This window comes from Manihot esculenta, chromosome 11 (genome assembly GCF_001659605.2).
Source record: "Manihot esculenta cultivar AM560-2 chromosome 11, M.esculenta_v8, whole genome shotgun sequence".
Lineage (NCBI taxonomy): Eukaryota > Viridiplantae > Streptophyta > Magnoliopsida > Malpighiales > Euphorbiaceae > Manihot > Manihot esculenta.
Window position 1 is genome coordinate 32,479,448 of NC_035171.2, and position 22,175 is coordinate 32,501,622.

A 22,175-nucleotide genomic window follows, 5' to 3' on the forward strand; every position below is an offset into this window, starting at 1 on the left:
AAGAAGAAAAGCACAGGAAATAATTTCTTTTTTTTTTCTTTTAAAATTTATTTTCCTTAGACGACTTGGAAACGAGATGGCAAGAAAGTTTAGGTAAGCATTCGGCAAAATTCCACATATGAGTAATTTATTTCTTTATTTTTATTTATACCATGTACGGATGGAAGATTAACAAACCCATTTAAAAAAAATTGTTTAAAGCACTTTTTTTTTAAAGAAATGTCTTTCTTCTTTCTCGTATTTGTTTGAGTTTAATAGAGATTGAAAGATTAAAATTCAAAAGTTCTTCATATCTACCTGATTCACCTAAACTTAAAATATATGAACATAAATTTTATAATTTTTTTATAGAGAGACCAATATTTATATATTTTAGATTTACCGTCAGAACATGAACAGTAATGTCTTTTTCAGGACCATGAAATGAAACCAAGGATCGAATGGCTATAACAGCATGCTCTCATGCATTAAAAAACTGCATTAAGAATTTGAAATTTTGGTAGTTTTCCTAAGGACTAAAAGATTAAAAATAAAAACACACTAATTACAGACAAAATGAGTAATGAAAGAGCCCAAAATCTGGAGCTGTTCAAAGTTGAAGACTCTTTCCTCTAGTTGTGGAAGATAGAAGTCCACCATGAACATCCCACCCAAGATAAAAACAAAATAATAATAATTATTATTATTATTATTGACTGCCTTTCCAGATATTATCATCCAAATCAGTGATGCATGGACAATGGTATCTAGACAAGTTCCATTTTCCTTTTTCTTGGTTAGTGGCTTAGTGACAGTTCTCTTTGCCCACTTATATAACCTAATGTTGACTGATAGCATATTAAGTCTTTCCCATTGGGTGTTTTATGCAATCCACACCTAAACATTATCATACACATAATTCACGTTTGACCCAAAAAAAGAGCCCAAAAAAAAAAAAAAGAATGTAATGGATAAATTCTTGCAGGCTAGCAATCTTCTATTATCCTTTCAAGTAATTATAGAAAACTACATTAAGAAAAGAATCTTTGGATTACAAATACGATGGCATAGTTAAGCCCGTTGAGTCCTGTTTAGACATTTCAAGCAAAGGTAGAATAGCTAGAGGCTGATCATTCTCAATGCTTCAGTTAGAAGATAATATGACATGCACCAGAAAGGGTGGGGGAAAGCCCTTCAATGTTAAACCTATGCTCAATTTTAGCCAAACAAAAGATGAAAGATCAACTGCAAGTCCATTTTTTCTTAAAACTTTACTAACTGCCTGGCCTAGGTGGGCAACTGCATAGTCAGTTGGCAAGATAGTCAATTCCATCCCTAGTTCAAATGAGTAATATAATCTATCTCCACTTCCTAATGTTTTAGAAAGAGGAGGGTTGACATTGTCCAGTACCTGGCGTAGCAAGATACAAAAGTGAAGAAACTAAAGTAGAGCGTCCATAACACTGACTGGCAGTGGGCAATGCCACCAGAAAAGCCAAGGCAAAAATTAATAAAGAGGTGCAGAGAAATGATAAGCAGTCATACAAATATCATGATAAAAGAGGCAGGTTCACGGATATTAATGTTTTCCCAAAAAAAAAGGAAATAATGCTAGTTAATAATCTACTTTAGTTCAAATCTCATCAAACATTAGTTGAATAGAGCTCCCAGATTCACACAATAGTTGCGCACAAATTCCTATCTGGCAAGGGTATGGAAAGATAACTAACTATGTGCCATATTCTCAGTTTGAATACTTGAGAAGAAAATTTGATGAGTGTGAGATTTGGTCAAGTCCACCTTAGACTTCTCGCTTCTCAGTTCCCATCAAACAGGTAGGCCCTGATACACAAAGCATGATTCATAATAATCACTTATAAAGTCAGTTAAAACAGATGCTTATGATAGGGTCTAAAAGAGACAAAATTCTGTACCTTAAACAATGGAGGATTTTACACATTGTAGCTATCAATCCCCACTTGCACAGCCCTTACAACCACAATGGACACACTCAACAACCTTTTCCTCTCTCAGATGCTTGGGAACCCTGCACACACAAGTAGTGCCAAAGTTGTGATCCCTTGGCTGAATGCAGCGTAGGCAGCAGAGTCGTTCATATCCTGGCTGTAATTCAAACAAATGGATAAATAAATAAAGAGAAAAGTTCTTATATTTCTCAACCAAACAAGCCCTACTTTTATCCATTACTAACTCCACAGAACCCAAAAATCATAAACCAACCAATAAAAAGTCAGTGTTCTAACTCATAAGTTCATGGAAGTGGATGCCTAGTTCCTTTGAATCCTATTCCAACTTTATATGAAATAACCAAAAAAGAAAAATTACTCATAATTTTAAAACTAATGTTGAAGCCATTTTCACCTAAGTTACCTAAAAAATAATATCTTAAAATTGTAGTTTCTTAACACTAGCACAACTGATCCATCATGATGAAAGCTCAATAGGGCACTGACAGTAAGGAAATAATCCAAAAGTCTATTTCAAGATATAAACATATCATATTTCAGTAAAAGAGGAAATTTAAATGCCACATAAAGCATATATCAGTTCACAATTCTCTAACACAAAGAAATGTCACTATGTGTAGAAAGGTACCTACACAAGAACATAATTGCTAAAAAGCTCACCTTTTTCCATTTTGCAATGAGGTTACGGTCGCCATAACCTTGTTCCAAGCAGAACTCATAAAGCTCTTTAGAAATTTCATTTGTTTTATAATAAATGTCAAAAATATAGCGGCTCCTTTGATGGGCAATTCTGAAAATAGGCCAGAGCGTTTCACATTTTCTCTTGCCATCATGAGAATCATTTTCAGCTGCCAAACAAAGGTACGATAATATCACCTTCATTGGCAAAGAATAAGATAAACTATACAGAAAGAAGTAAGAAGCCCAACCTTCCCTCATCTTGGCATCTAGCTCGCGAAGAGTAGGCTCGATCAATTCCCATCCATCCGGATATTTGATCCGATTTGTCTTCACTTTTGGCATTTCTGCAAAGGCAAGTAATCAAACAATTTACTGACTAAATTAAAAAGCTAAAGGACATCGACAAATTGTCGTACTGTTTAGGGTTTGTGCGGTGAGTATACTAGTGAGACTGAGAGAGACAGATTCAGCAACAGCGCACCAGAAGCTGGATTTTCTTAGCCAGACCGTACAAGCAACGACTCACCAGCGTACTCTGTGAAGCTCAAATAGCGAGAAGTTCGACCCAATTCAAAGAATTGCCCTTTTTCCATAAATTGCTTTTGTTCCAAATGTCGCAGCTAATTGAGATTAATATATTTAACAGATGAATTAAAATTGCGATTTATTTTATATCTAAATGTATAAAAATCATAATAATTGAGTACGAATTAATTATATTATTAATAACTTATAAAAAAAATAAAAATTAATACATATAATATTAATTATATTTTAATTTTATTAATTCTACTATAAATTTTTATAAATTAATAAAATTAGACAAACATAATTATACTATTTTATGAAAATTTAAAATTTAATTAACAAAAATTTAAATATAATTAGCAATATTTGAGCTATTTTTAATCTCTTTTTTATAAATTAGCAACAGCATAATTATGTTTTTAATTGTTATAATTTTTATAAATTTAAGAGTTTAATAAATTATAATTTTAGTTTATATGTGTAATGTGCCAATATAAAATAGTGAATGAAATTAAGTATTTGTCCTTCCCTTTCACAACAAAACCCTTTTTACATAAACGAATTTTTTATATTTTAAATTTCAGAAATTTAATAATTAGAATGTAGTAAGAAATATCTAGACTGAAATTTAAAAAATACCATTTGAAAAAACAAAGTAAATGTATCAAATTAAAAAATATTTATTATTTTAAGCATATCTAATATAAACTCGATAGTTTAAAGATGTATATTTAGAATAAAATTAAATGCAGTAATATATTTCAATACAATATAAAATATTTGAAAAAGATTTCTTTTAAAACCTAAAAATAGTATTTTAATACCATGTCAGTGATATATAGTCAGATAGTTACCTAAAAAATTCTACTTGAAGTTAAAACACTTTTAAAAAATACTTTAAACAAAGCTGAAAACTCTTCATTTATTAATTATGATTCCTGAATTAATGAAAAATCCAATCGATGGAAAAAAAAATTGTGGATCATGCAAAATCCTATAGTTGAATTAGTTTAACGTCTCCGATATCATTTAGCCATTTACGTAGTGCTCCACCCCCTCTTCCCCCCCCCCTCGACATGGGTTTGAAAGGATATGCAATAATGGAAACGTGGGGTTGATCGAATCAGTCACTTACACTCTTCCAATTCCCCAATGCCTTAAAACTTTTAAAAAAAAAAAAAGGAATCGGTCACTTCCTTACAAATTGGTATAGCATCTTGGCTTCACTAGATTAAGCTCACATCACATCACTTGCAGAGTAAACCCAAAAAAGACTGAAAGCAAGTAGCACCAACTAGAAACATGCATGGGACATGCCAGCACAGAGAGGCTATACGGTTTTAACTGCCACAATACCAAGCAAAATACTAAGCAAATGCATCTATCTCGTATTCAATTATGCAGCATTACACTTCCATCAGAGCCAGAAGTCTGCAAATATGCAATTATTAGAGAGACTAAACAAACGAAATACTTCAAACACAACTAGTCCATGTGGAAGAGAAAATGATCCTTTAAAATATGAACAGAAATCAACAAGATGATAGTCATTAAACAAGAAGTCTCCTCATTCCTTCTTCCCAATCCCATGAGTCATATTATAGATCCCTCGTGCCTGAGAATATACAAGGTCAAGAGTCATATTACACAATTTCAACAGTGCTTAAGTAGGTAGGGACTACAAAACTTATAGCAGTTCATAAATAGAAATACTCACGATGAGGATTATTGAGCTGGCTGCCAAAGCTATAGGAATGGCAACAGAGGTGATCTTATCATAAGGCCCTTTCAAATATGTGTATTTGTGGACGCTCTGGAAATATTTCTGCTTCTCTATGAGCTTCTCCCGTGGTCGAAAAGGTGGTTCTGACATCCTGCATAGGAAGTTAGAAGAAAGGTGATCCTAACATGAAACTGAACATATTTATGCTATTTCTTCATCGAAAAAGAAAGATCATCATAAACAAAGAAACCCGGATTTCAGAACATAATGAAAGCGGGCATAGTGCAGTGCAAAATCGAATTAATGCATTTCTCAAAACAGAAAATGAGCATTCAATAAGAGCTCAAAATTTCGTTTCACCGCAACAGAGTTTCAGTATTTAATACGCTTATCAAGCAAAAGTTTCCAATACGAATAGCAGTAAACCCTCTCCCTGAATTAATAGTACAGTTTCATGCTTTCATTCACAAAGCTTTCTATTTCTCATGAATAAAAACCTCTGAAGTCAATGAATCGTACTACTAAAAAATGCTAGCTTATTTACAAACAAGAATTTACCCTGTTGTTATCATTGAAATGGTAACAGCTAATGCTTTAGAACTGAAAGCAAAACAAGAATTTACCCTTTTCACACACACGCACAAACACCTTCAACCAACAAAAATGAAAGATAATAATCAAAGTCGATTCACGAGTCATTTATCATCTTTATCACACATCTCCATAATCTCATTGACAAATAGAATTATCGTACATTTCAAGTTACCAGATAATCATGGACTTTCCTTCTCATTATTTACAACATAAAAACACATCAACAAACAGAATAAACAAATCACTAACAAATAACAGATAAATTCCTAACAGAGCAAAATCCAATCAGTTCAGAAACAATCGGAAATATCAAAATCTCAACCAGGATATCAGTACACGGATTATCCTAAATTGGTTGATCATATGCTCATATGGAATAAGGAAAAAAGAAAGAGAAACTAACGTTTGAGATTAAGAAGCTCAGAACGGAGTGAGTTCAGTCGCGAGATACGTCGATGTTTCGGGAGACCAGCGAGCAGGTGACTGTTTTGTTACTTTGTAGATTAATCGAGATAGCGGAAATTAAAAAGAGTGGCGTTTGGCTTCCGTCCGGTAACCGTATATACGGTGAGACCATAGTTGCCACGTCATCCATCTCTATTTTTTGGTTTTCTGCTATAAGACGGCGCGTTTTGATCCTGCGCATTCGACATGTCGTTTGGTAAGATATTACAATGGTTAGCCCCAACTTCATAGCTCTTCCACTGCAAAGCCTTTTCTCTTAAATACGCTGAGAGATTTAAACGAATTAAATTATTTATAAATTATTTGAAATTATAAAAATTTAATTAGATTTTATTTAATTTTTAAATGAATTGTACTCAAATTTAATTTTTAAATTTATTTATTAAACAAACCAAATTTAATTTTAATAGTATTCGATTCGTTAAAGTTTGCGAGTTGACTTTTTAATAACATCGCAAGTTAATTCGTAAGAGACTCATTAAAAAACTCATGAGCAGACTCGTTAAGAAATTCGTGAGCAAATTCATTAAAATACTCATCGAACAGACTCGTTCGATTCAAATAAATTAATTATATTTTTTAAGCCATTTAATTTATTTATTATATATATTATCAATTTATATATCTCTATCTTTTAATTATATAACTATATTATTAGTTTATACATTTATTTTTTATTATATATCTTATTATATATCTTTTTAAGTTGATATTTTTTTAAATCATTAAATCTCTTAATAAAGTATTATTATTTTCATATATTTATATATGTGTTTGTATGAATATTTTTTTATTTAATATTATTTATTTAATTTTATAAAAGTAAAAATTTATATAATTTAAATATAAATTAATATAATTTTATTGAATATAATGTATATATATAATTATATAATTTAAATTAATTATTCTTATACTAATATATTTATTTTGTATAATATTTTATACTTATATGTATAATATTTTTTATATCATATAAAATAATTTAATATAAATTATATATTTAAATAAAAATAAATAATTAAATAATAATATATTAATAAATTTTATATAAAAATATTTATTCATATTAACAATAAAATTATATAGATTTAATTAAAAAACTCCATCTCTCATCTTATTTGTATAAACGGTTTATATATAGACTTATATATTTATTATATATTTTTTAATTAATTTTTTATGTAATATAAATATTTAAATAAATAATTATTAAATTTAATATTTATATTATTAATTGCACTCAGAAATTTAGTATGATAATAAATGTATTTGAATAAATATGAGATATCTTAAATTCTACTCCTCCAATTTCTAATTTTTATTTTAAAAAAAAAATATTATATCATTAATTTTATATTAAATATATTTTATATAATTAATTAAAAAAATTATAATTATTATTTAAATAATAAATAATATTTGATGTTATAAATAAATAAATATTTAAATATTAAAATCTAAATAATAAAAAAATAAAAAATTTAAATATTAAAATCTAAATAATAAAAAAATAAAAAGAAAAAATTTAATCTCAATGGAAATTGAACCTAAAGCCTTAAAAAATCAACTTTCATTAACCATTAAACTACAAATTCACTTTTATTAAATTACTTATTTTAATGTATTAAAAATTATTAAATTAATATTCTCTATCTCACATGAAAACTTATAAAAATAGGAGTGAAACTCCTCTATAAATAAAAAATTTCATTTTTATTATATTTTAAATTAAAATTTTAGTTAAAATATATTTAATTAAATTATATTTAATTTTATTAAAATTTCTTTTTAACTTTTTAATTTAAAATTTTAATATTTAAAATTTTAAATTAATTAAATTTTATTAACGAGCTTTTTAATCGAAATTTCGAGTTCCAATTTGAATTAGACTCGTTATTAATTTAAATAAATTTTTCACGAATCGAACTTGAATCGAACTGAATTATAATATTTAATTTTTGAGTCGAGTTCAAACTAAATATTAATTTGAGTCAAATTCCAATTAAATATTAGAGTTTGAGTAGAGTTCAAACTCAGAATTTTTGAAATTTTTTAAAATAAACGAGATTGAACTAAACTGGATTCGATTATAAAAATTATTTTGTTATTTTAGTATTCTTATTATTAAATTATATCAAATAATATTTTTCAAATAGTATTTTTATGAAAATAATTTTCTCAAGCACAACTCTTACAACAATGCGAAACAGGCCCTCCATCTCGTTCTCTTCCACAAACTCCATGAGAGGATGGAGATTTATGTTGATTATCAAAATTTAAGATTTCCACTTTTCTAGTATCGCCACTGTAATTTCTGTAAAAATGTGGGATTTGTTTGTTGATCTTTTCCGTGTAATGCAGCGGCCTCATCAAAATTTCAGCTCACTGTGGCTTGCATAAAGATGAACAGACCAGAAATTGCAGAGGAAACAGTAAAGCTTGCTGAAAGGTGAATATATGATACTAACAAAGCAAGTTTATTGGAAAATTGTCAGCTATTTATCACTGGTCATTTGCAGATTAATTTCGTTCCAAAGCTCCTCCTTGAAAAATCCAAGTGCAGAAAAGATACTTGTAAATGAAGAGGATTCAGATCACAGCTTCTTAAAACGTTTGCTTACATGATCAATTCTACCCGAGAAGTAAACATGATAGGCTGCGATTCAAGCAACCCTCCATAGCATGATCTCAATACTGTGAAGCTGAAAGAGAGAGATCAGCAGATTTTTCAGGTCTCTACATTTACTAGGATTGTAGCTTCTACAGCATTGGTGTGCTTTTCTGTGCCCCACCTCTTTCTTTAAGCAGTGTAGAAACACGAATTGGTTAATGAACTCTATGAAATGCCTGAAAAAGGCCTACGTTCCGTTTTCTGTTCTCAACTATGAAATAGCATGGTTCTGAGTATAAAATACAGGTCAATAACATGGAGATCACACATGCTTGCCTGAACACACTGGGCTAATTATTTGATTCAGCAAAGCTTATTGCTGCCTCAAATTTATCATCCAAAACAATATTCAATTCCAATATCAAGGTAATAATTCAAGCTACATCATGGGTAAAACAGGGATGGCAAGAGGTCTATAATGAAGGAATATGATCTAGCATGATCATAATGGATTACATGTAAGCTCTTTATTACATTACTACAAGGACCGAGAAGAGCAACAAGTTGGCTTAAGTGCTTAACCGAATTCAACCAGGACTTATGAACTTAGAATGTCACCATTTGCCGTCAAGATGCTGTCCAATAGTGATTCACAAGCATCTTCAAGTAGATCCAAAACCTGTGATAATGAGATAGCATAATGTAAGTAGGGGAAACTGAGATTTTAGCTAATTTGAAATCTCTTAAATAAGTTATCAAATTAAAGCATAGAACTTGGAGTAACCCAAAGATGTCTGGCATTGGAAGACTAATATACCAATAGCAAACAATCTAGACAGAAACTTTTTCACAGCAATAAGGTGTCTCAGTTCTCAAGTTCTATGGTACAGAATGAGAAGGGAAGCCACAGCTTCTACATGAGGAAATTAAAGTGGGCAAGTTACAAGTATAAAATTTATATTAGAAAGCAGTTTGGTCTGCATTAAGGCAACTTCGTGCTGTCACAGCTTGAAGGAAATTTAAGAGAGGGGGTTAAGTCAAGCCAAACAACTAACAACTAACAAATAGTAGAAGGCAGAGGAAGGATCTCTAAATGAACACTCACTGAAGGGATCTAATAGAACTTCTAAACTCTAAAAGTAGACATGACTTCTTATTTGAAAATTGAAGAGCACAAGTTAGAGAATGAACTGATGCAATCAAATCCATGTGTTGTACTTGATGAAATTTCAACTGTTGACTTATTTGCTAATCTTAGCTGATTCTAGAGATTTGATTTGATCTGATTAAGATCCTTAATTATCTCTGTAATTATTATTTAATTATTTGCTTCCTATTTAGATATGATTTTTTGTGTATAAATAGTCATGTAGACCAATTATAAAGATTATGAGTGAAATACAAGAATACTCAAAATTTTTCCAAAATTCTTCATGGTATCATAGCCTTTTCCTGATTTTTTGGGCCCAAATTCAATTTTTCCTCTTTAGGGTTTCAAAACCCTAGATCTATCTTTTTTTGTACTAACCCATCTAGGGGCCTCATATTCTCTCACCGCCGGCACCAGGAGAACCGCTGGACTGCCGCCGGCCGATCGACCAGCTCCGACGCCGGAAAAGCCTGCGCATGAGGCTCACACGCCACCCCTTCCCGGCGCGTGACCCATTGTCTGTCACTGCTTCGCCGCTCCAATCACTCCGGCGACAATTCCGACCATCTTTCCGGCCTTCCCGTGCTGTTACCCGATCTTTTGGTGAATTAATTGGGCTTTCTTGTGTGTACAACCTTGAATACCTCCTATTCTTTCACGGTTCATAAATCTTTACTATGGCAGAAGGTAAAAGGGTCTTGATTCCTAACTCTGATAATCCTTCCTTGCAAATTAGTCCCATAAAACTTGATGGAACCAATTATCTTGCTTGGTCAAGGTCTTGTTTGTTGTTTATCAAGGCTAGAGGACCGCAGGGTTATGTCACTGGTAATGAGAGGGATCCATATTTTCCTCAATGGGACTCGGATAATTGTCTTGTTATGATATGGTTACTGAACTCTATGCAACCTTATATCTCTAAGTCCTATTTGTTAATTGATACTGCTGCAAAAATATGGAAAGCTTTGTCCTTAACTTATTCCAAGATTGGGAATGATGCCCAAATTTATGATATTCGGAATAAGATTCATGATACTAAGCAAGGAGAAATGACTTTCTCCCAATTTTATTCTGAGTTATGTGGCTTATGGCAGGAGCTTGATTACTATCAAGACTTCCAGGCAAACTGCACTGGAGATAAGTCAAATTTCGGAGAATGATTGAAAAGGAGCGGGTCTATGATTTTCTTGCGGGGTTGAATAACGAATATGATCCAATTCGGGTCCAAGTATTGGGAAGAAATCCTTTTCCTTCTCTAGAAGAAGCCCATGCCCATGTTCAACAAGAGGAAAGTCGTCGACATGTTATGCTCTATACTGCACCAGTTGAAAAGGCTAGATTGACTACTAGTTTAAGCACACCACAGCCCCCTACTTCTGAGAAAGATAACTTACGCTGTGACTATTGTGGAAAATCGAGGCATACCAAAGAGACTTGTTGGAAGTTATATGGTCGTCCCACTAGAGGTCGTAGAGGAAAACGAGGTACCTCTAGAAATTAAGCTAATTTAACAAAAACTGTGGAGGAGCCCTTTAAGGAGACAACAACGATTGAGTTTCTTTCCCCTAATGAACTTCAAAATCTCAAGCGCCTCTTGTCTCATATTGACACCTCTTCATCCTCTGGTGGTGCCACATCTAACTTTGTAAAGTCAGGTAATGCTTCCTCTCTTAATAATGTTCCATGGATTATCGATTCTGGTGCGAATAGACATATGATAGGCTCTTCTAAAGGCTTTCTCAATTATCTCCTTCTCTAACCAAAGATAGTGTCAAAATTGCTGATGGCTCTTTTACTCCCATATTCGGAACAGGTTTTGTTATTTGCACATCCAACATTAAATTATCATCTGTCCTTCATGTTCCCCACTTTCCTGTCAACCTTTTATCTGTTAATGCTATCACCAATGCTCTTAACTGTAAAATTGAATTTTTTCCTGATCATTGTGTTATTCAGGATCTTCGCACAGGGAAGAGGATTGGCAATGGTAGGCTGCATGATGGCTTATACACGTTGGAGAGTGATCCGGGTTCTTCGATATCTCAAGCCTGTTTTGGAGAAAATAAGGATGTCAATCGGGAAATAATACAGTGGCACCGGCGGTTAGGGCATCTATCATTTTTTGTCTTAGAAAAACTTTATCCTGATATGTTTGCTAAAACCCAGTTTGGCTCTTTATTTTGTGATGCTTGTGAGTATGCTAAACACACTAGAACATCCTATCCTTTGAGTCATAGTAAAAGCGAAATTCCTTTTGCAACTATTCATTCTGATGTTTGGGGGCCTACTCAAACAGTCTCCTTATCTGGTAATTGATGGTTTGTCACCTTTATTGATTGTTGCACTCGAATGACTTGGGTCTATCTGATTAAAGCTAAAAGTAATGTCTTTTCTTGTTTTCAATCTTTTCATAAGATGGTTTGTACTCAATTTGATACTAAAGTGAAAATTTTGAGAACTGACAATGGAAGAGAATACATGGATAGTACCTTTTCTACTTATTTGGAGAGTAATGGGATAGTACACCAGACTAGTTGTCCTTATACTAGTGCTCAAAATGGCGTTGCTGAGAGAAAAAATAGGCTTCTATTGAAGGTAGCTCGATCTCTTATGTTCACCATGAATCTACCCAAAGCATATTGGGGAGATGCAATCCTTGTATCTGCTTACCTTATAAATAGAATACCTCTCAAGACCCTTGACTTTATGAGTCCTTTGGCGGTTCTACAAGGGAAGAATTCATATGTTGTTCCACCAAAAGTATTTAGGTGTGTTTGTTTTGTCCATACTAGGACGGCAGGAAAATTGAACCCCAAGGCCCTCAAATGTGTGTTTGTTGGGTATTCTCCGACACAGAAGGGATATAGGTGTTATCACCCTCCCTTTAGAAAATACTTAGTCAGTATGGATGTTACCTTTCGAGAAACTGAACCCTACTTCAATACCACTCACCCACCTCTTCAGGGGGAGAATAATGAGCAAGAAGAGGTGATCCCGAATTGTGTGATTCTGGATAATATGGTTCAACTAGAGAGTTTAAGTTCTAATCGACAGGGGGAGATGTCCAATCAGGGAGAAAGAATTGGTCGTTTAGACAAACCAGATTTGAGAAGGTATTCAAGGAGAGATAAGGCAGAAGAAGCCATTATGCAGTCTACTCAGAGTCAAGAATCCTCTTCTGGTGAGTTACCCACAACTCTTGAATGCTTCAATGATTTAGATAAACCGATTGCACAAAGAAAAGGAGTCAGATCTTGTACTAAACATCCTATTTCTAACTTTGTTTCTTATGAATCCTTATCTCCTTCCTATAGAGCCTTTGTCTTGTCTATTTCCTCTGTTTCTATTCCACAGGATTGGAAGAAAGCTCTTGCAGAACCTAAATGGAAGGAAGCAATGATTAAAGAGATGAAAGGATTGGCTAAAAATGAGACCTGGAAGCTTGTCACTCTTCCACCTAGAAAGAAACTCGTTGGCTGTAAGTGGGTGTTCACAGTGAAACACAAAGCTGATGGTACAATCGAACGATTTAAAGCCAGATTGGTTGCTAAAGGTTTCACCCAAACCTATGGAGTGGATTATCAAGAGACATTTGTCCCAATTGCAAAAATAAATTCAATCAGAGTTCTGTTATCTTGCGCGGCCAACTTGGACTGGGACTTACAACAGTTTGATGTGAAGAATGCTTTCCTCCATGGAGATTTAGAGGAAGAAGTATTCATGGAAATTTCTCCTGGGTTTGCTGATGAGAAGACACAAGCAAAGGTGTGCAAGTTAAAAAAGGCTTTGTATGGGCTAAAACAATCTCCCAAAGCTTGGTTTGACAGGTTTAGTAGAGCCAAATGTCCTTTGGTTACCAACAAAGCAATGCTGATCACACTCTATTTATCAAATATCATAAGGGTAAGATCATCCTTCTTATTGTGTATGTTGATGATATAGTGGTGACAGGTGATGACAAAGAGGAAATGGCTCAACTAAAGAGATTGTTGGCTCAGGAATTTGAAATCAAAGATCTAGGAAAACTGCAATATTTTCTAGGTATCGAGGTGGCTAAATCAGAAAAAGGAATTTCATCTCCTAAAGAAAGTACATTCTGGATCTTTTGGAAGAAACTGGTATGATGGGGTGTAAACCAGCAGAATCTCCCGTTGAAAGTAATCACAAGCTGAAAGCAGGAGCTGGTGCGTCTGTAGATATTGGAAGATATCGGAGATTGGTAGGAAGGTTGATTTATCTCTCACACACTCGACCGGATATAGCCTATGTTGTTAGCTTAGTCAGTCAATTCATGCATGACCCTCGCGAGACTCATATGTAAGCTGTACTTCGCATCTTGAGATACCTAAAGTCTGTGCCAGGGAAAGGACTTCTTTACTCCAAACATGGTTACCTCCGAATTGAAACTTTTACAGATGCAGATTGGGCAGGATCTCTTGATGACAGGAGATCCACCTCTGGTTACTGCATAGTTGTGGGGGAAACCTTGTCACTTGGAGGAGCAAAAAACAAAGTGTTGTTGCTCGATCAAGTGCGGAAGCAGAATACAGAGCAATGGCCCAAGGAGTGTGTGAACTCTTATGGTTGCAGAAGTTATTGGAAGAGTTGAGATTGTCCGAGAGAGACAAGATAACCTTGTATTGTGACAATAAAACTGCTATAAGTATAGCACAAAATCCAGTCCAACATGACCGAACGAAGCACATTGAAATTGATCGGCACTTCATTAAAGAAAAATTAACAACGGTGTCTTGAGCCTAGTTCATGTGACTTCTACTAAGCAACTTGCGGATGTGTTTACTAAAGGGCTTAACAACAATATTTATCATAATCTGATTTGCAAGTTGGATATGTGTGACATCTTTGCACCAACTTGAGGGGGAGTGTTGACTTATTTGCTAATCCTAGCTGATTCTAGGGATTTAATTTGATCTAATTAGAATACTTAATTATCTCTGTAATTATTATTTGATTATTTGCTTCCTGTTTAGATATGATTCTTTGTGTATAAATAGTCATGTAGACCAATTGTAAAGTAAAGATTAAGAGTAAAATACAAGAATATTCAAAATTTTCCCAAAATTCTATATCAACAATATTGAGCAATTTGTGTGCTGCTAAAATCATGAAGCCTCAATTTAAAACTTGCATGCAACTCATGGAAACCAGGGATCCATTAAAAAAAGGTCCAGATGAAAGGTTATCCATCTCAAACTTCTACGTTTTTACCTGAAATGTTAACACCTTACCTTCTCAAAACCCTGTGGTCCGCCATAGTAAGGATCTGGAACTTCAGTCTCATCATGTTTCTTGCAGTAGGAGCACATTAATTTTACCTGCAGAAAACAAAAACACAAGAATAAACTAGACAACCCAAACTAAATGCACACAGAAAACCTATAAAATATTTCCTAACCTTCTGGTGTGCATCATCAGGCAGATTCTCTCTAACTTTCCACCTATTAAATGCCTTCATTATATCCTCTGCACACAATATTAGCATCGACATGGCACAATTTCTTGAATATGAGCACAAATGATTCTAAAGAAGAAGCTGAATGAAACTTACAATTCTTGAATATTCCGTAACTTATCTCCTACCTCTATTTTGATTGTCCATTACGAGAATGATATCGAAATCCCTAAAATCAGAAGGTCTTATTGGCCTCGATACGGATGTTATCTGAATCCCACGCCTTTTAGAGGCTGCCCTCATTCTTGGGTCTGCTGGATTACCCTTTGTTAACCAAGAAAATTTGGAAAAAAGGAACAGAAGCAAATCGATCATTTCCATCCTCATCATATTCCACATAATTACAGGAAAAAAAAAAAAGCTCGATAATGAGCTCCTTCACCGCCCGTTTATTTTCCCTCAATTTTCTCAGCAGCCAAGCAACAAGGGTAGATTTTCCATAAAATTTATCTATGATTATTTAATATATGGGCATACCTCGTGGTAACCAATGGTGCCAGCAGAGTCAATCTTGAATTTGGAGTCGAGGCCTCTCTTCTTTACAATGTCTGTGAAAACACCCTCAGCAGCTGGGCTTCTACAAATGTTACCTAAGCACACAAAGAGAACAGAGAAGGTTTTGGTCTCCGACTCAGTGGAGGATGCCATTGACGAGGCTTCGATCACCAAGGACCTAGAGGAAGTGATTCTGCTTGTGGGTAATTTTTTGTGATGATGGGAATTGAGAGAGCAGATTTGGACAATTGGGTAGCTTGGAAATGGGATTTTTAAAGAGAGGGGATTGAATTTAGTGGTAATATGGCAAAGTTGAAAATTGGGAACTGGGATTGGCAACCTTGTATTAGCATTACACAAGGATGATGATGCTGCTCTCATCATCCCTCCAGTGGAGGTTTGGGGTTTTTGGTTTCTGTTGACGGATTGGTCTGAGACTGTTAGTACAACATTCTAATTCTTCTGGGAGAACCTTAACTGGTTACCACAAAGGATAGGGTGACATGTGGGTCGGGTGTGATTGTGATGCCCACCCCCCGTTCTCTATCATCAATTTGACATCAAAAAGTCTAAAATTTTTAGTAATTTATTTGCAGCCAATATTCAGAATTTTATTTACACTATATGCTATAAATATATATCAGTTACAACAAAGGATGCCTCATTTTTGAAAAAGAAATCAAACATCTTCCTTTCACTCTAAAACATCTCAAACATCTCAAATTAAGGCCTTCGAAGAAAGGCTGCTGTTTGATCTCTGCAGCTCCTTTTGCAGATCCTAATCGATTTTCAGGTTCCTTTATCAACAAACCTCTAATCAAATCACGTGCATGAAAGCCGACTATAGGGTTACTTGGAAACTTGAGGCTTTGTGATACCACATTGGACAATGTTTTCCTCATTTCCTGATCCCTTGAACGGTGTCCTGCCATGCAACAGCTCAAGCAGGAAGATTCCAAATGTCCACCAATCAACAGCACTGCCATGACCCTCACCTTTGATTATCTCTGGAGCAATGTATTCATAAGTTCTGGCATTAGTTGGCTCCACAAGCTGTGGCAGCGGGCTGACTTGAGCCGCTAGGTCAGATTTTAACTAACGAGATTTTGCAGCTACTGATTGATGTGGAGTAAAACATGAAACTTGCCAGGCTGGGTGGAGGCAGAAAGGACCAATGCAACCTCAACGCCCTAAAGACTTAAGGGTTGAGATATCCATGTCTAAACTTTTAGTGTCTTATGAAGGCTCAGCGGAGTTCGTGAGGTGCTTTTGGTGTAGGATCTGACTGTGGATTTTTCCCGGTCTCCATCCGAAACCCCTGAACTCTCACTTATATAAAATAAATTGATGGGTCTAGCACCTTAGATTACATGGTGCAGGGTTCAAAGTACTATACTATCTCGGGTTTCCAGCGCTCTTTCTTGTCAGGTAAACGACTAGAGAGCGCCTGGTCTAAACCTTAGATACCATTTGAACCGTGATTGGACCGCACGCTGCCTCTTAACCCGCATCTGTGCACTTTATCTCATTAAGGATATTGCGTGTGGCGCGTGGTTGGATGTGCTAGCGGCTCAAATAACATCGATGGTATTATATCGTCGCGTGTCCATATCCAGGACTCCTTTGATGCTCTTGTCGTCGCTCGTCACTAGAAAGTGAAGAGTGCAGACTCACGTTAGATCCGTCTAGGGTCTATTGTGATGTCTATACGATGAGGTATCAAAGAGAGGACTTGACATCTTTTTTGTGGGCTCTGGAACTGGTGAAGATGATATAAAGCGCAATTGGATTAACAGCACATCTGAGTGACAAGTCAAAATCTGAGAGCATGATGTGCCCATCTTCTCGGACCAGTATATTTTCTGGTTTTAAATCACGATAAACAACTCCAAGCATGTGCAAGTACTCTAAGGCTAGGAGGACTTCTGACGTAAAACCTGCAGATATGATTGCATCAATTAAATTCAAATGACAAAAAGCAAATTTAAATTATATATGATAGCAAGCAAAAGTTCTCGAAAATATTCCATTTTCTTCCATTAAAGAGATTTATTTAGAAGGGATTGCTTCTTCACCAAGACTAGTCATTTTGGCCGAATGAAGGCCAAGTGATTATCACAAGTACATCAAAACAAATATTGCTCGAAGTACACTAGATAAGTTCCTGTCAGCAATTCATTTCACTTTTGATTGATCTAACGACTATCAGGGACATCACAAGCATACTAGGTATAGAAAGCTACACGTATCTATTGAACAGCCACCTTCAAAGAGAAAGCACTCAGAAGGACAAAAGAACAATACTTAAGGGAGAGGAAGAAGTTATTAGCTTAATAAGATCTGTTGCAGCATGTAATACCAGCAGAAAAATAACACCTCAAAAGAGACAAGAACCTTGTTGCTTGTTCAGAGAAACTTCTGTTAGGTTGCTTCTGCCTCAGCACGTGTAGATCTCCAGCAGGACAATACTCCATAACCAAGCATGAGAATCTATTGGACACGAAATGGGCATATAATGTGGGAGAAAAGATGATCAAGCATCTGCAAAATCTCTCTTTCAGTTTCAGCCCTAGATATCTTTGTCCTGCTTCCCAAAAATTCATTGTCCATTACTTTCAAAGCAAACGGACAATTTGTACCAGTAAGCTCAGCAAGATAAATAGACCCAATATCCCCACAGCTAAGCTTCTTGATTAGCTTGAAGTGCTTTAAATCTAGGCTTCCATGCTGCCCCTGAACTTGATAAATGAATGGCTTCCCACCTCAAGTCCTTAGACATATGAGGCCTATTGCCACAATGACTAGACCCACTTATATTTGCTATCATCACTAACACTTGTGCTACTACTATAATCACCAATGCTACTTTTTGCATTGCATTCAGTACTACAATTCATGGCACTGGATGCCGGAGAAGCTTTCAAACCTTCCTCCCTTCCAATCTGGAGTGTACTCACAAACGTCTGAATTGCTAGTACTAGGATCATGATCATTATTGTCTCTTCCACCACAGTGACTGGAAATGCCAGAGACAGGAGATAAATCCGGCTTTAATTTCCTTTTCACAAAGATATTCTTCCTGAAGATCAGCTTCATAAGTTGTGGAGGAGTACGTGCGGGAATGTTTGCTGTGCTACCAAAGCGGCAATTTGGTGATAAAGATGAAGTATGAAAAATAGTTTTCTTCCCTTCTGAGACTGGAGCTTTCCCCAGTACTTGAATAGAGGCTGCAGTTTTTTCATCCACCTCAGCCAGTTTCTTGGTAGCATGACTGGTGGAAGAAAAATCGGTAGATTTAAACCTTTCAACTTCATTCTTTGCTACTTCACTACTGCACCCTGTGTGCAAAGGGACTACTCGATATGGTGAACAATAAGTATTTTGATGTGACAACTCAGCCTTTTCCTTTTGTGAGGATTCACACGTCTTCTTGGAGAAATCTGATGTGATTCTTTCTGGTACAAGGGATTTTTCCACCAAATTACATTCACTCAAGGGGTGGCCAGATCCATTTGCCTCAACTATAACTGTGCTGTCTAACCTTTTGATAGTTCCTGCTTCTGATGCCCCTGATGTTACTGCTGGTCTTGATAATCGCTTCATAGCAGCCATCTCCGATGCCTGAGAGATGCATAATCCCCTCAATGCCTGCTTCAAACTCACTGGCTCAGAAATTCCAATTCCTGACAGTTGTGATGAACCAACTCTGATTGGTCTCTTCATGGCTTTCTTCCATAAACTAGCTTTACTGCTTTCATGGGGTAGACCAACACCCTTACCCGAAGTTCTAATGTCAATTGCTTCAAAAAGACTATTTATTTCATCCTCTATAGAATACCTACGTCCTAACTTTGGAACATAACACTTTCCAGCTTTCTTATCTATTTTCAAATCAAAATCTAGTCCTTCAGTTGGTTCAACAATTTCAGAAGTCCTAGGTAACACATCCATCTCCATGAGATTCGCTCACATGCTAAAAGGAACTGATACTCTTTCCAAGATCACATTAACCCATCTCTGAAAAAGCTTTTCGAATGTAGCGTAGCACAGAAATCAGAAAAAAGAACACCATATATTCTTTGAGATTCCGTTCAATCATATTGATTCCGAGTTGAATAGCCTAATAAAACCCCTATTTTAACTTCAAAATGCCGCATTCAATCCTGCCACAGTCAACATGTTTTGGTTAAATACAAGCTGAGTAATAGGAAAACTACTCATCCTCATCCATAACACTATAAAAGAGCATACGTTTAACACTTATTATCCACGTAAAATTTCAGTTAAAATTGTAAATTAAACATGAAATTGGGAGTCCTTTTCCAATAAGTTATGAAAGATGAAACCCTGTTAAGGGGCATAATCAAAATTACCAATTTTTTGACTGCAAGTGAAAAAGCTTCATAGTTTTTCAAGACAGTATTCATTTAAAAGGATGTTTAACTATGCAGTTCCTCCATCTCATCCAGAACTCTAATGAAAACTTCCTATCCTTCACCCCCATAATTCTAACAACTGAAGTGGACACTTAGAGAACTACAAAAGCTCACATCTGAAAAGAATATATTCAATTACAATATTAGCCGTTAGTTCTAAGTTTAAACCAGCTAAGCATGTTACCACGTCAAATCAAACAAGAACTATCCTTGCCGAATCCCATGTACTGTGCTTGAGCTGATTTTCTTTTCTGTAAATAAAATTCGGAAAAAATTACAATATTTTTAGAAAAAAAATTAGTTAACTGAAAATTTAAAAACAAATAGTAAACGAATTTAAAAACTTAAAATTAAAGTATATATGGTGTCCAAGAATAAAAATGAATAATGAAACAAGGAAATAGTAATAACAATGATATAAATTATAAAAAAGAGGGAAAATTGAAAGTTAAAACAGTAGAGAGAAAGCTGAGACTAACTGAAACGCGATCAGAGCCACTGATCAAAACGGGAACGGAGTTGATCACCAGCTGCAGCGGAGAGTATGAAAGAATAGAGAGAAGGCGCGGCGTTGATGAAGAGAGAGAGAGAGAGAGAGAGAGAGAGAGTGAAAAAAAGTAAGAAGTGCAAATCACGAGAAGTGCGAGTGAGTCGGCTGGTATCGTCGTCTTCTTTCTCTCTCCTACACAGCTACTGTTTCTTTCTATGAAAATGGCGGTCGTTTTACGATTCTGGGGAACTTGGCCAAACTGATTTTTTTATTTTTTTGTTTTTTTGTAATTTTGTCACCCAAGCAGTACACTGTGAGGGAGCTTGGAGTCTATCTAAAATTAAAATTAAATTGAAGGGTAAATTATCACCGAGTTCTGAGTTTTTATAAAATTAATCAGTTGGTTCATATTTTAAAATTATTTTTTATTAAAATATTTTTATATTTTATATTTTAATTTTTATATTAAAAAATATATTATTCGTTTTAAATTTTCATATTATTTAATTTTTATAATTTTAATATATTATTTAATTTTTATAATTTTAATATATTTATATTATTTAATCGCCTTAAACTAAAATAATTTGATTAACGAATAATTTAATAAAAAATGAAGTAGTTTAATTTCACATAAATTTATTTTTTAAAAAATTTTATTATTTAATATAAATAAAATTATTTTTTAAAAAATTAAAATATTTTTATTATAAACAAAAATGAAATTATATATAATTTTATAATAGTTTATTTAAATTTTGTTATTCTAAAATCATTTATACAATGTATCTTTACAAGAAAAAGCCAAATTACATAAACATAAACTGAAGCTTGTAGTGATTTTTCATGATTTGTTGTTGGCATCATGTTCCTAAAGGATAAGCATGTTTCTCTTTCTTTAATTATTAATATATAATGACCAAGCCAAATTAATAATAGGGACCTCTTTCTTCTGAAAATTTTGTCATCCAATCAAAAATTCACAATATATACACATATAGTTATTTATTTATTTTTAAATTTTATAATTAAATGAGCTGCTTTTGAAAGAAACTTTACAACAATGCATTTTGTACTTAAAATTGAGTATATTAGGATACTTTAAATAATTCAAATCCTCTTGTAATCACATAATATTATGTAATCGAATCAAATCGAGTCGAATTTTGATAAATTCAGATTTAATTAGAAAATAAATTTAAAAATTTAAATTCAAAATCAAACTCTACTCGAGTTTTATTTATAAATTTAAACTCGATTCATAAAATAAATATTAAATTCAAACTCGATTTGAACTCAATTTATAATAAATTTATTTATAACATTAACCAACCTATTCAAACTCCATTAAAAATTTTACTTTGTTTATACCTTAAAAGAGAAGTAAAAGGTCTCTCAAAATAAATATGAAATGACTGCATGAGATTTTACGTGATTTAAAAAATAAAATTTGAATAAAAATTATAAAATAAAAGCACACGAAATTATTCTTAAAGAATAATACAAATATTACACTAGAGCTATTCACCGGTCGATTTTGGATAAATATTTATTTTTAA

General features: G+C 33.9%; 3 protein-coding genes and 2 pseudogenes across 7 annotated transcripts; all 5 read right to left on the reverse strand.

The window, feature by feature from the left end:
• Positions 1–1,504: 1,504 nt before the first annotated feature.
• Positions 1,505–3,292, reverse strand: LOC110625986 (protein BUD31 homolog 1). 5 transcript variants are annotated; one of them, XM_021771697.2, is made up of 5 exons: positions 3,175–3,292; positions 2,897–2,992; positions 2,628–2,815; positions 1,914–2,103; positions 1,505–1,821 (listed from the first exon to the last, which is right to left on the reverse strand). In XM_021771697.2, exons 1-4 carry the CDS (start codon positions 3,239–3,241, stop codon positions 1,948–1,950), a joined length of 507 nt encoding a protein of 168 aa, XP_021627389.1. In that variant the 5' UTR covers positions 3,242–3,292; the 3' UTR covers positions 1,505–1,821; positions 1,914–1,947. The 5 variants fall into 5 exon arrangements, with proteins under 5 accessions (XP_021627389.1, XP_021627392.1, XP_043817506.1 ...); XM_021771700.2 differs by having other exon boundaries at positions 3,130–3,266; XM_043961571.1 differs by having other exon boundaries at positions 2,897–3,024; positions 3,065–3,255.
• Positions 3,293–4,541: 1,249 nt separating this feature from the next.
• Positions 4,542–6,026, reverse strand: LOC110627010. Its single transcript, XM_043962090.1, has 3 exons — positions 5,897–6,026; positions 4,894–5,050; positions 4,542–4,791 (listed from the first exon to the last, which is right to left on the reverse strand). The coding sequence occupies exons 2-3, from the start codon at positions 5,047–5,049 to the stop codon at positions 4,744–4,746; spliced, it is 204 nt and encodes a 67-aa protein (XP_043818025.1). The 5' UTR covers position 5,050; positions 5,897–6,026; the 3' UTR covers positions 4,542–4,743.
• A 2,878-nt stretch (positions 6,027–8,904) lies between these two features.
• LOC110626598 (putative low molecular weight protein-tyrosine-phosphatase slr0328) lies at positions 8,905–16,218 on the reverse strand. Its single transcript, XM_021772603.2, has 5 exons — positions 15,673–16,218; positions 15,324–15,459; positions 15,139–15,206; positions 14,972–15,058; positions 8,905–9,251 (listed from the first exon to the last, which is right to left on the reverse strand). Exons 1-5 carry the CDS (start codon positions 16,072–16,074, stop codon positions 9,171–9,173), a joined length of 774 nt encoding a protein of 257 aa, XP_021628295.1. The 5' UTR covers positions 16,075–16,218; the 3' UTR covers positions 8,905–9,170.
• Positions 16,219–16,258: 40 nt separating this feature from the next.
• Positions 16,259–16,908, reverse strand: LOC110626599 (annotated as a pseudogene).
• Positions 16,259–20,931, reverse strand: LOC110626597 (annotated as a pseudogene).
• Positions 20,932–22,175: the final 1,244 nt, after the last annotated feature.

Bases quoted from the DNA above. Each gene is read 5' to 3' on its own strand.
- LOC110627010 (XM_043962090.1), bottom strand. From the start codon at position 5,049: ATGTCAGAACCACCTTTTCGACCACGGGAGAAGCTCATAGAGAAGCAG. The intron at 4,792-4,893 runs GTGAGTATTTCT...GTATATTCTCAG, and splicing joins CCAGCTCAATAATCCTCATC to GCACGAGGGATCTATAATAT.
- LOC110625986 (XM_021771697.2), bottom strand. From the start codon at position 3,241: ATGGAAAAAGGGCAATTCTTTGAATTGGGTCGAACTTCTCGCTATTTG. The intron at 2,816-2,896 runs GTTGGGCTTCTT...TTTGTTTGGCAG, and splicing joins AGATGCCAAGATGAGGGAAG to CTGAAAATGATTCTCATGAT. The intron at 2,104-2,627 runs GTGAGCTTTTTA...TTTGAATTACAG, and splicing joins TCATTGCAAAATGGAAAAAG to CCAGGATATGAACGACTCTG.
- LOC110626598 (XM_021772603.2), bottom strand. From the start codon at position 16,074: ATGATGAGAGCAGCATCATCATCCTTGTGTAATGCTAATACAAGGTTG. The intron at 15,207-15,323 runs GTAGGAGATAAG...TATTGTGTGCAG, and splicing joins AATGGACAATCAAAATAGAG to AGGATATAATGAAGGCATTT. The intron at 9,252-14,971 runs GTAAGGTGTTAA...TCATTATCACAG, and splicing joins GACCACAGGGTTTTGAGAAG to GTTTTGGATCTACTTGAAGA.